Raw genomic sequence first — 13797 nt, 5'->3', positions numbered from 1 at the left:
TGTGATCCAGTCAAGTTTGGATACAAGCTTTGCATAAACTCTGTACTTTTCAATTCTATTCTTCTAGAAATAAGCCCTTTTTAAAAATTGCTCTATTAATCTGCAATGCTACTTTTAGCGATTTGTCTATTTGTTCTCCCAGATCTCTTTGCCCTCTACCCCATTTAAACAATTATTTTCCAAGTAATGAGCGACCTTTATCTCTTACCAAAATGTGATACTTCACACTTTTCTATGTTGAAAATGGGGCAATATCACATCCCATGAAAGAATAAAAAATATCATTTTCCATTTATATGCCCATTCTACAAGTTTATTAATGTCCTTATTAAGTTCTTGCAGTCCTCCTCGGTATTTATTATTTTCCCCAAGCTAGTGTAGGCGCAAGTTTTTTTTAATTCCTAAGTCTAAATATTTAATATAAATTGTGAACCACAGTGATCCCAGCACTGATTCTTACAGGACTTCACTTTCCCTCTTTGCCACTCTGATTAGCTCCCCATTACCCCTACTTTCTGCTTTCTACCTTGCAGCCAGCTAGCTATCCATTCTGCCACTTGTCCCTTACCTCTGCCTGCTTTGACTTTATTTGCTAGTCTATTATGTGGCACCTTATCAAAGGCCTTTTGAAAATCTGAATAAATTACATCTACCACATTATCCTGACCCTTGTCTATTTTCTCTCTTACCTCTTCAAAGAATCCAATGAGGTTGATAAAGCAAAGCTTTTCCTTTTTAATCCACGCTGATTATTCATTATTATGTTTTTTGCTTTCTAGATGTTATTCTGTTTTCTTCTTTAGATGGGATTCCATTATTTTTCCTACCACTGATGTCAAGCTGACTGGTCTATAGTTCCCCAGACATGTATTATCTCTCATCTTATGTCTAAGTGTAACTAACTATCCACCAGTCCTCTGGCACTCCACCTTTTTCAAATGTTCTATTAAATATTAAATATGTGTCACATAGCATTGTAGTTAAGAGTGATAACTAGTGCTAAGAAAGCACTAGCAGACTATCTGACTGTGTTCCTAACTTCCTCTGAAGATATCTTCCCTTCCAAAAAAGCAGATAGATTAACAAAGAAGAGGAAGCTGATTCACCTTGTTAAGATAATTAATGATGAGCTTGAGTGGTATTGAGCGGCTGTGCAGTCAGACAGAAAACTGAAGGATAATCAGCTAACTGCCAGACACTACTAGCATCAATCTAGATCACAAATTGCCATCATTTTTATGCAACAGGGCTTACAGTTTCTCACAGAGAGCATCATGTCTCCTTGAATATCTGACCAATTTCCCTCGAGCTATATTAAGAGTTATTTTTATTAAGGTTTTCAGTGCTAATGGTGACTATGTTTGCTGGTGACTTTGCACCTCGTATGTTATGAGCTTCTTCTACCTTATGAGCATCTTGCATGTTATGTCCTACTATGAAGTGCTCCTGTAGCTGAGGCAGTAGCTCTGGTGAATAGGTGGAACAGTGAGTTTGAAGACTGGGCTGGATTTTGCACTCCCCCGCCAGCGGGTTTGACGGCAGGAGGCATGTAGAATCCAGCGGGCGACTTGCCTGCCCCCTACCTGCTCACTCCTGGCCCCACCACAATCTTACCAGCAGTAGGGTTGGTATCAGACAGCCCACCTGTCAGTGTGTCAACTGAGGCCCGTAAATTGGCAATTAATCCCCACTTAAGGGCCTCATCTCGCTATCAAAGGGATTTAACTGGTTGTGCGGGAGGATGACACCAAGCACCCAGGTTTCCCTGTGCAGGTTGCTGGCGGAGGAGGGTCCCTCCTTTATCAATCTTCTAGACCCATGGAAGGCCCCCCACCTCCCTCCAAGCTGTTAACCCCACCCCCCCAATGTTCCCCTCCCTGGGTTTTCCCTCTGCTCACCCCAAACCCTCTCGGCAGGGCTTGCTGACCTCGCACCTGGGGAGGCTCCTGACTCACTTGCTGGGCTGGATCCAGTGCAGCTTGCCTCCTGTCAGCTTTGTTTCGGTAATGGCGGTGGCCTCTGCTCTTGGTGACGCTGCCGGTACTGGAGAGCTGCTGGTGCTTATTTGGCCATCGGTTCTCTGAGATGGGACCTTCTGTTCCTGAGGGGCTGCCTCACCTCTCTTAATTGGCAACCAGGCCTACAATCTCAGTGGGGCAGCCATCATTCTGCTGGGCCGTCTCCCCTGACTTTTTAACCGGGATTGGGGGAGTGCAGGGACTGCAGCGGCCTGTAATATCTGGCTCTATGACTAACTTGGATAAACCTAACTTGTTAGGAAGCCTCTTCTTTGCTGTGAGCCAGTTGCTGTGCTACTGACTGGAAGGGATGCTTCTACATTGCCAGAAGCTCATCTAAATTAAGTTACTGCTGAAGTTGCTGCTGTTGTTACCGTAAGCTCAATTACAGAGTGTAGTACACAATATCCCAAACTAATTGTATCATCTTTAGACATCCGTTAATGTGGCCCAGTAAGTGACTGCTGAGAGCTGTACTGCATCGACTTCCCTCCCTCCTGCAGAGGAAGTATGAAGTGGAACCTTGGCTTTAGAAAAGGTGCCAAAAAAAATTATGAGAATGGTTCCAGGGTGAGAGACTTCAGCTACATGGATAGATTGGAGAAGCTGAGGTTGTTCTTTTTAGAGAAGAAAAGGCTGAGAGAGGATTTAATGGAGGTGTTCAAAATCATGAGATCTGGACAGTAGATAGAGATAGACTGTTCCTGTTGGCAGAAGGGTTGAGAAACAGACGACCAACTTAAGCTGATTGGCAAAAGGACCAAAGGTGACATGAGGAGAAACTTCTTTATGCAGCAGGTGGTTAGGATCTGGAATGCACTGTCTGAAAGATTGGTGGAGGTAGATTCAATAGTGGCTTTCAAAAGGGAATTGGATAAACATATGAAGGGAAAACATTTTCAGGATTAAAGGGCAGGCGGGTGGGACTAGCTAAATTGCTCTTGCAGAGAGTTGGCATTAGCTTGACGGGTCAAATGGCCTCCTGTGTGCTGTAATCATCCTATTGTTCTAAATGGAGCCACTAATGTGTTATATCGTTACCATCTAAATTAGTTGCTTATAGAACCATAATTAACTTTGCCATTCCAAAAATATAATCTCATGTTTATTTCTAGCAAGGGAGGGAGTCTTGATCTTATCAGTGAGAAATTGCATTTCCTAACTATGGTGCAATCCTACACTCTTTTAAAATGATATATGTGTGATATTTCTCAGTCCGAGCAAGTAACGTACTGGCTGCATCTAGAATTGGTAAAGCCCAGGGGGTGCGTGGACCTGCTACCTAGAGAGGCATTTATTTCAACTCAAACTATCCTGCATTGCACCATGACATTTTATATGACTCAGTGTAAATTATTTATACTTTTAAATGTTAAAAATGTTCTTATTTTCTCAAACTAATAACTTCCATTGTTTGCCCTTTCTGTTTGTAGTGTCCGAACCAAAAAATGTGATAGTTGATTCTTTCAATATAAGACATATCGTGAAGTGGGATCCAGATATTTACCAACTTGGCCCGGTGACCTATTCCGTCCAGTTCCAAGGGTAAGAGAATGGACTTCAACTTAAAGGATTATAACTTGGAAATTGCTGTTACAATTAAGTTTAACACCAATGGCAAATGTGCAGTAGTGGTGAACAATATTGAAGTGTGGTGTGGCAATCAGTTACACCCATTTCCCAGCTCCCCAACTAATGGACAACTAATGCTGCTTACTTTCATCCACCTCTTCCCATGCCTTTTGCACCAGACACTGTGGGGTGACTGTGAGTCCCAGAAGTCATGTTACATAGGAACAAGAGTAGGCCGTTCAGCCCCTTAAGGCCTGCTCTGCCATTCACTGAGATCATGCTGATTTTTTCTGTACCTTCTCTAAAGCCAAGGTTTCACTTTGTACTTCTCCTGTAGAAGGGAGGGAAGTCAATGCAGTACAGCTCTAAGCAGCCACTTAAAGAGCCACATTAGTGGAGGTCTAAAGGTGTTACAATCAGTTTGGACTATTCTGCACTCCATGTACCCTGCCTCTGTCCATTGTCCTTTAATACTTGTGGTTGACAAAAATCGATCCATCTCTGGTTTAAATTAACAATTGGCCTAGCATCAGTGCCATTTGTGAAAGAGAGTTCCAATCTTCTATACCTCTCTTTACATGTAGAATTGTATCTAACTTCAGTCCTGAAAATCTGGATCTAATTTTTAGGCCATATCCCATAGTTCTAGACTTCCTGACCAACAGAAAAGTTTCTCTCTTTCGACCCTATCAGTTTTTCTTAATATTTAGAAAGCTTCAATCAAGTCATCCCTTCACCTCCTAAGTTTCAAAAAATACTCTCATCACCATCTCTCCTCATAAATTAACCTTTGGAATCCTGGTATTGTTCTGGTGAATCTACATTGTGCTCACTCCAACACCAATATATTCTTCCGAATGTATAGTGGCCAGAACTGAACACAGGCCAGAATTTTACGTCCCATGCGTGGAAGCGCACCCGACCCGAATGGGTGTAAAATCTTGCGAGATGACATCGGGCAAGTGTCCCACCGTCGCACAATATTTCACTTGGCAGGCGTGCGCAAAAGTCGGAAGAGCGCCCGCCGCCAATTAAACAGGCAATTAAGCTCTTTAACAGCCCAATTGTAAGCGATTTTTCATAGCCCATCCAACCGTAATGTTAGCGGATGGGCCAAATAGCCAGGCAGGCTTTACGTTTTTGATGAAACCTCATCCAAGGGTGGGATGAAATCTCCGTTAGGATATAAAATTAAAATAAATAAATAATGAGGTATGCTTTCAGGTGCTTGATTGTGCTGCATGGACATTTTTTGCAGCATTTTTGTGCTTTCTTTTATTATTTGGAGGTCTGCAGCTCCCTGGGGGATCTGTCTGCCTTCAGGGAGCTCAGTGGAAGTGCTCATCAGCACCCGCGGTGACGTCGACACCCACCCTCTTCCCGCCACCACCAGGGAAACAGCACTGCTGAGCCTTTCTCAGCATTTCACGCTGGCTAGCCAATAATTGGACAGCGTGAAATTGAGCCGGGGGTCAATCGCGGTGGGGAGGGCACTGTTTCCCATCTACTCCCAGGTCCACCGATAGCATGTGCCCAACGAGCACAAAATTCAGGCCACAGTACTCCAGGTGTGGTCTAACTAGGTCCCAATTGGAGCATAGCTTCTATCTCTTGTATTCTAACCCTTTAGATATAAAGCCCAGCATTCCGTTTGCCTTCATGATTACATTCTCAAACCTGTCCATGATACTTTAATGATCTATGCACGTGGACCCTTAAGTGTCTTTGGATCTCTAATGTGTGACTTAGAGCAGAACTTGGACGTGTTGGCGTTCCCTTGCACTTCTTCTAGGTGGTGGAGATCATGAGTTATGAATGGAACCAGACTCTGTGGAATGATCAGTGACTATCTTCACTTTGGATCTTTTGATGGAGGGAAGACCATTGATGAAGTAGGTTGAGATGTTTGGGTTCAGGACACTGCCCTGAAAGACTCCTGCAGTGACGTCCTGGCTGATATGACTACCTTCCCACAGCCATCTTCTTTTGAGTTAGATATGACTCCAGTTAGTGGAGAGTTTTCTTCCTGATTTCCATTGACTTCATTTTTATTAGGGCTTCTTTTGCCACAATCCGCTCTTGGCATCAAGGCAGTTTTTGACAGTTACCCTCACCACACCTCTGGAATTCAACTCTTCTGTACGTGTTTGGTCCAAGGCTGTAATGTGTCCTGAGCATCAGTTACCAGAGTATTGGTGAACAAGCTTGATAACACTGTTTATGAAATCTATCACTTTACTGATGATTGAGACTGGACAGATGGGGCAGTAATTGCTTGGTTAGATATGTCTTGCATCTTATGGACAGGATATAACTGGAAATTTTCTGATTTGTCAGATAGATGTCAGTGTTGTAGCTGTAAAGGCACAGCTTGGCTAGAGGAATGGATAGTTCTGGAGGACAGTACTATGCCCAGAGCTCAAAACCTGGCCACAGTTCCAGCCGAATGTAAATTTCCACTTCTTGTTTAACCATGAAATCGTAGAATGATACAACAAAGAGGAGGCCTTTTGACCCATATTATTTCTGCTGGTTTTTTGGTAGAGCTGCATTTTGTGTGGTGGAGGCACTCCCATAGTTTCAGGATTTTGACCCAGCAATGATGAAGTTTATATTTCCAAGTCAGGATGGCGTGTGACTTGGACGTGTCGACATTCCCATGCGCCTGCTGCCCTTGTTCTCCTAGGTGGTGGAGAATGGAACTGGAATCTGTGGAATCATCAGCGAATATCTTCACTTTGGATTTAGTTATCCCATTTTGACTACTACGAATGTGCTTTAACTGCATATTCGTTCTCTTCAAATATTTATCCAATTCTCTATTGAATATTACAATTGAATCTGTCCCACCATCCTTCTGGGCGGTGGATTACATATCACAACTCTCTTTGTAATACAAAAATGTTTCCTGCAGTTGCTTCTGGTTCTTTTGCCAATTACCTTAAATCTGTATCCTCCAGTTACAGATCTATCTGCCACTGGGAACAGTTTCCCTTTTATACTCGATCAAAACCATTTATAATTATTAACACCTCTATGAAATATCCTTTTAACCCCCCAAGCTCCAAGGAGACCAAGCCCAGCTTCTCCATTCTCTCTATGTCCCCTGGTAAAATTCTAGTAAATCTCTTCTGCACTCTCTCTAAATCTTGGCGTGGTATCTAGAATTGAATACAATACTTTAGCTGAGGCTTAACCTGTGTTTTACAGAGGCTTAGCATAACTCCCTTACTTTTATACTTTATTCTTCTATTAATCAAGCCCAGGATCCCATCCTTTAACAGATGTCTCAAGTTATCCTTCAAGTTATCACCTTCAAAGATTTGTGGACACATAGCCCCAGCTCTCTCTGCTCCTGCATTGTACTATTTAGTTTATATTGTCCCTCCTCATTCTTCCTACTTCACTCTTCCCTGGGTTAAATTTCTTCTGCCATGTGTCTACTCATTTCACCAGTCTGTCTCTGACCTTCTAAAGTCTCTTACCATTCTCCCCACTGATATGCTTCCAAGTTTTATGTCATCTGCAAACTTTATACCCAAGTTCAATCTGGAGAAGTGTGAGGTAATGCATTTGGGGAGGGCAAATAAGACGAGGGAATTAACAATAAATAGTAGAGGAACAGATGAACCTTGGAGTGACATGTTCACAGATCTCTGAAGGTGGCAGGACAAGTAGATAAGGTGGTTAAGAAGGCAAGTAGAATACTTTCCTTTTTCATTTGAGGCATAAGAACAAGGAATCATACTAAAACTATATAAATCACTATTTAGGGTACAGCTAGAGCACTATGTGCAGTTCTGGTCAACACATTACAGCAAGGATCACACCAGGGACAATACAGAGAAGATTTACTAAGATGTTGCCAGGAATAGAAGCTTTTAGCTATGAGGAAAGATTGAATAGGCTGGGGTTGTTTTCTTCGGAACAGAGGAGGCTGAGGAATAATTTAATTCAGTATATAACATCAGGAGGGGCCTAGATAAAATGAATAGGGAGGAACTATTTCTCTTAGCAGGGAGGTAGCAATAACCAGGGACAAGGATTTAAGTAATCGATAGAAGGATTAGAGGAAAGTGGAGGAGAACTTTTTTCACCCAGACGGAGATGGGGGTCTTGCACTCACTGCCTGAAAGGGTGGTAGGGACAGAAAGCCTCACTGTGTTAAAAAATGCTTGGAAATGCAGTTGAGGTGCCGTAGCATATGAACCATGAGTTGAAAAGTAGGATTAGACAGGGTAGTTCTTTTTAAACCAACGCAGACACAATGGGCCAAATGGTCTCCTTCAGTACTGTAAGCTTCTGATCCTATGGGTCGAATTATTTGAAGCACCAGATTCCCCAACACCCCCCTCACCACCACCCACCCCTGAGTAAAAAAGTCATAGGGGAGCCTGCCAAGAGAACATTAGCTGCCCCACAGTCATTTAACAGCCAATTGTCCATTAATACATTGGAGGTGGGATTTCTACCCCTCAGGGACATGAAGTCCCGCCTCAGAGAACTGTTGGCCAGTCAGAGCCTGGCAGCTCTCCAGCACTTTGGGACAGGCGTGGGGCTTTGGATTGGGATTTGGGTAAGTGTACAGGGGTCTCGCTGGGTGCAAACTGGCAGGCCCTGGTGAGGGGGTAGTGTCGAGGGCAAATTTGGAGGGGCACAAAACCATGTGACTGGACTCTCTGATGGCCCTAGGTGGCCCACCAGCTGCGCACATAGGATAACCTACTGGGCTGGGCGCTTGCAGTGGGCCTTGCCCACCGCTGGCTAAGTCTCAGTGGCAGCGGGATGAAGCCCTTGAGTGGGAATTAATTGACCACTTAAGGGGCTCAATTGGCCCACTAGTGGGCAGGCTGCCTGATGCCATCCCCACTACTGATATAATTGCAACAGGGGCAAGGGCGGGCAGGTAGGCAGTGAGCAGTCTGCCCACAGGATTTAACAAGCCCTCACCTGCCTTCAAACCCACCAGTGGGGGGAGCGTTAAATCCAGCCCAATGTTTCTAAAGAAATGCTAACCCAGGAATCAGGTACTGTTAACAGTGCTGATTGTTGTCTGACAAGCAGATTACGAACAAACCAAAATACTGGGGATAGTGGAAAAATGAAATAAAATCAGAAAGTACGGGAGATACTCAGCAGATCTGGCAACACCTGTGGAGAGAGAAACAGAGTTAACGTTTCAGTACCCTGACCTTTCAACAGAATTACAAAGATGATAGATTTCATGCTTTTGTAGAAATGTAGATAGTAGGGGAGTTGTTGATGAGATATAGATCACCATATAGGGAGTGTATAGAATACTCTTGTCTCTGCAACACTGTAACACTGCACTGCATTAGCCTTTGACATAGCACCAGCCTATTCCACCATGTTATCTAGCTGTATTTGTTGTTGCCTGCTTCTTGGACTATTACCATCAAAATTTCCAGGCAGCAAGATCTCCAACCATTTCTTTTGTGATTCACAAGTAAATTGTCTGCAGAGCGTAATTTTTCACATCATCAGTAACCTCATCAGGCCTGTTTTGTGCTAGTTGAAGAATTTTCTCACAGTCACAGAGTTACAGGAATTTTCATAACTGCCTGCTGGATGGAATTTCCCCAGTCTGATTGACTGCCTTACAATTACTCACTCTTTGTTATCCTTATTTATTTCCTGTGGAATTATACATATATATACATAATATTAGATAAACCTATTTATTATGTTACACCTTTGTTGTCTCTTTATTTTTAATTGCAATTGCTTCTTTATATTTTGCTTGCAATCTTCAGTTTACATTTGTATCCAATGCAGTTATCCTTCTTTGAACACGCTTTTGCATTTGGAAACAGTCAATGTCCAAATGCAGCAAGACCTGGACAATATCCTGCCTTGGGCTGACAAGTGGGAAGTAACATTTGCACCACACTAGTGCCAGGCAATGACCATCTCCAACTAGAGAGAATCTAACCATTGCCCCTTGACATTCAATGGCATTACCATCACTGAATCCCCCACTATCAACATCCTGGGGGTTACCATTGACCAGAAACTGAACTGGACGAGCCATATAAATACTGTGGCTACAAGAGTGGGTCAGAGGCTAGGAGTCCTGTGACGAGTAACTCACCTCCTGACGCCCCAAAGCCTGTCCACCATCTACAAGGCACAAGTAAGGAATATGATGGAATACCCTCCACTTGCCTGAATGAGGGCAGCTCCCACAACACTCAAGAAGCTTGACACTGTCCAGAATAAAGCAGCCCGCTTGATTGGCACTACATCCACAAACATTCACTCCCTCCACCATTGACACAAAAGATACAAGATGCAGTGCAGGAATTCACCAAGGCTCCTTCAATAGCACCTTCCAAACCCACGACCACTACCATCTAGAAGGACATGGGCAGCAGATAGATGGGAACACCATCACCTGGAAGTTCCTCTCCAAGTCACTCACCACCCTGACTTGGAAACATATCACCGTTCCTTCACTGTCGCTGGGTCAAAACCCTGGAACGTCCTTCCTAACAGCACAGTGGATGTACCTACACCACATGGACTGCAGCAGTTCAAGAAGGCAGCTCACCACCACCTTCTCAAGGGCAACTAGGGAAATGCAATAAATGCTGGCCTAGCCAGCGAAGCCCACATCCCGTGAATGAATTTTTTAAAAATGTATTGCTTTTTGTTAGGAACTAGAGATAGTTTTAAGTAAAAACAGAATTACCTGGAAAAACTCAGCAGGTCTGGCAGCATCGGCGGAGAAGAAAAAAGTTGATGTTTCGAGTCCTCATGACCCTTCAACAGTTCTGTCGAAGGGTCATGAGGACTCGAAACATCAACTTTGTTCTTCTCTGCCAATGCTGCCAGACCTGCTGAGTTTTTTCAGGTAATTCTGTTTTTGTTTTGGATTTCCAGCATCAGCAGTTTTTTGTTTTTATCATAGTTTTAAGTAAGTTGTGTTTACATTTGTGGGTGTTAGGAACAAGTTTTAGCTTTAAGTTTGAGTTTAATTTATATTTCTGTATTTGTGTTAAGGGAACCTGGGTTTTAGTTTTATTTTAAACTGATGCCTGCAACTCTGAGGGGATTTGTTTGTATACCTGAATTCTAATGAGGTTTTAGGACTCTTGAAGTAGGAAGAACTATCCTGTTGCCTAGCAACAGAGGGGCCCACAGAGACAAGATCAGCATTTTTGGTTCAGTTGGAAGTAGGTGCCAGGAGAAACTGGACATGGGAGAGGAAACTGCATGAAACAGGTCCCAAAAGAAAAGCAGAAAGTCCCAAAGCCAAGGAGTGGAACAGGAGAAAAGTCCCAGGAAGACAGTGAAGTCAAGGGGGAAAAACAGAAATCTGAACAAGGTCTTTTTCAGTGAAGTTAAAGTAAAGAGCAGAAGAGAAGGGTCCAAATTAACGGGAGAAAACTTTGTAAAATTACATCTATCATTATATTTACAATCTTGCCTTTTTATAAAAGAAAATTATATGCTGGTTTCTTAACAGGAAAATTGTGATTATATCCATTCCCCACAGCCCGACACCATTAAAACAGCCTTGGAACCGTGGTGGCTATAAATTTATAAGTGTTTATCAAATTATTAGCAGAACATATTTATAACCCATGTAATGCTGAACTTTTAAAAGTACTTTATGGTCCTCATTGACTGGAAGATTCATCATGTAATAGCTGTCAGAGTTCAATACTAAGCAGAATGCAAGAAATATGCATGGTGGATATTATGTGTGTTACTGACTGAACAAAATAATATCTATCCTAGTGTAGGTATTGACAGATGACGCAGATCTTGAACATCTATGCTAGCCAGATTATGTTCTGCAGTATTTTTGCTAATGTCTAGAAGTTATCTGAAAGGCCTTCAATGGTCCAGACTAACATTAAATTATTGATGGTAAGGAAAGGCAGAGGGGAAAAGTCTTAACTGTTTTTATAAAGAGATTGACCTAGAAATGATGGATGTTATTGCACCATTGACCATCTTGTCCACATCAAGTTCCTTTCTCCAGTCTTTGCAGATAATTAACTATTTTCTTTTAATTATTAAATGGAACATTATTGCTCAAGTGCTTAAGCAGACATACAGTAACATCTCTCACAATATATTCCAGGTTACAATAACAACTAACATGTGGAGTGGATCATCTGATATGCACTAAAAGGCTTGGACTTTATGGTGCCCCTAATAGACACCAGAAAGTTTCAGCAACTTCATAGTATGTTCACCAAGACGTGTAAATCCGCAAGTTGCGGTGCACCAACCAACTCTGTTCCTGAATGTTCACTATTTCCAACAGCTGTACGGAATCAGTTTGAAATTTGGGCTAATTGCCCACTAATTATGAATTATTTTCATGTAGAAATTTTAAACCTGGCATTTCCAGGCATTAAGGGGCCTGCTCTCATTTCGCAAATACTTTTTGAGGAGGCTCACAGCAGGAAGGCTGTCTTAAATGTTAAAATGAATAGACTTTTAAGAACATTAATATAATCAGACCTTTTGGAAGTTTTAAGATTTATCATAGTAAAAACAGAAAATGCTGGAAAAAACTCAGCAGGTCTGGCAGCATCTGTGGAGAGAGAAGCAGAGTTAACGTTTCAAGTCCGTAAGACTTTACTTCAGATTTATCATAGTCTTTCAGTGTTTTAATGTGAATCCCTTTTCAAACAAATCAGTACATCTTATTAAAAAGTAAAAGCTATGACCTTTTGGCGTGATTTATCAGATTTTTTAAACTAACTGCAAAATCCAGCCCAATGTGTCCTTGAGCCAGGCAGCACTTCTGATGTAGCTGCATTCTACAGAAGATTAGATACCTCTTTAGAATATTTTAGCTTGTTAAGGCATCACCTTGTTAATTAATTTTCTCCATGTAATCTTTTACTTTCTCCAGAAATTTTGAAAGAACAAACAATGACAATTGGACAGAAGTACTGTACTGTACAGGTATCAATGGGACAGAATGTGATTTGCAAGACAGTTTCGCTTTCTACGCAAAGTACTACATAAGAGTGAGAGCAGAGCGTGGAAGTACAACGTCATGCTGGGTTGAAACAGAGCCGTTTTCTCCATATAAAGACAGTAAGAACTTTGCATACACTGGGGATGTTTTCTTGAATACTTCTACCTTCCATACCGTTAACTTCTTAACATACCCAAATGAATAGCTGATTTGTTCTGACAGGTATTTGATTGGATCTGCAAAGCTGTGGTAATCATTTATTATTAAAAAATGGCATGCATTTATATAGTGCCTTTCATGATTTCAGGATGACTTAACAGCTAATGAAGGATTTTGGAAATACAGTCACCGCTGTAATGTGGGAAATGTGGCAACCAATTTAACACAGCAACATCCCACGGACAGCCATGCGACAATGACGAGATAATCTGATTTAGTGTTCATTGAAGCATACATATCGGCCAAGACACCATGGAAATCTCCCTGCCCTTCTTCAAAAAATATCATGGGTTCTTTTACAACTGCCCAAGAGGACAGAAAAAACCTCTAACCTGCAAGATGGCACTGACAAGAATGCAGCACTCCTTCAGTGCTGCACTAGATTGTCAGTTTAGGTTTTTTTTTAAAAAAGGCAACATTGTAAATATAATGATAGATGTAATTTTACAAAGTTTTCTCCCAGAGACCCTTCTCTGCTCAGCTGTCTGGAATTGGACATGAACCACAACCCTCTGAACCCACGAAAACTGAAGTGACTGACTGAACCCATTTGTTATTTAATTAAAAAGAGCTAAAGGTGGATGTCCCAACTTTGGATTGACCCCGCCATCTCAAAACAGTGGTAGAAATGCTCATTTCAGTCTTTGGAGCCACAGCAACATTTTTATTCCTGGTCCAATTCCAGATGGCCTGATTTGGTACATATCCGTTTTGCCTGACATGATTGGAGGCCTAACTGTTCAAAGTGGGTGGTATCTGCACACGGCAAACCTAAAGGTGCCTGGTACATGTCTCCACATGGTTGTCAACATGAAGATTCTCTGCTGAGTTAGCTGATCTCTGCCACGGCATCACTAGAGGTGCTACCATTAGCCTCAAAGGCCTGGATTCAGGCTCCACGTCCCTATCCCAATAGCTTCATCTGGAAAGTATGCAGAGGGAGTTGTTCTGTACAAACAAATAGCCTGATGAAACTCATTGTCAAGTTTATACATTAAGGGGAGATGGTGACATAGTGGTAAT

General features: G+C 42.2%; 1 protein-coding gene across 3 annotated transcripts in view; it reads left to right on the top strand.

The window, feature by feature from the left end:
* Window positions 1–13797, top strand: part of LOC121290731 (interleukin-10 receptor subunit beta-like) — a 61964-nt gene that overhangs the window by 37948 nt on the left and 10219 nt on the right. For all 3 annotated transcript variants that reach the window (XM_041211574.1, XM_041211575.1, XM_041211576.1), the window contains exons 4-5: window positions 3452–3563; window positions 12487–12674. In XM_041211574.1, coding sequence (XP_041067508.1) covers window positions 3452–3563; window positions 12487–12674 — 300 coding nt within the window. The remainder of the gene's footprint in view (window positions 1–3451; window positions 3564–12486; window positions 12675–13797) is intronic.

This window comes from Carcharodon carcharias, chromosome 18, assembly GCF_017639515.1.
Source record: "Carcharodon carcharias isolate sCarCar2 chromosome 18, sCarCar2.pri, whole genome shotgun sequence".
In the NCBI taxonomy this organism is placed as follows: Eukaryota; Metazoa; Chordata; class Chondrichthyes; order Lamniformes; family Lamnidae; genus Carcharodon; species Carcharodon carcharias.
Note: the sequence above shows the minus strand (reverse complement) of the source record. Positions and strands in the feature narration are given on the sequence as shown.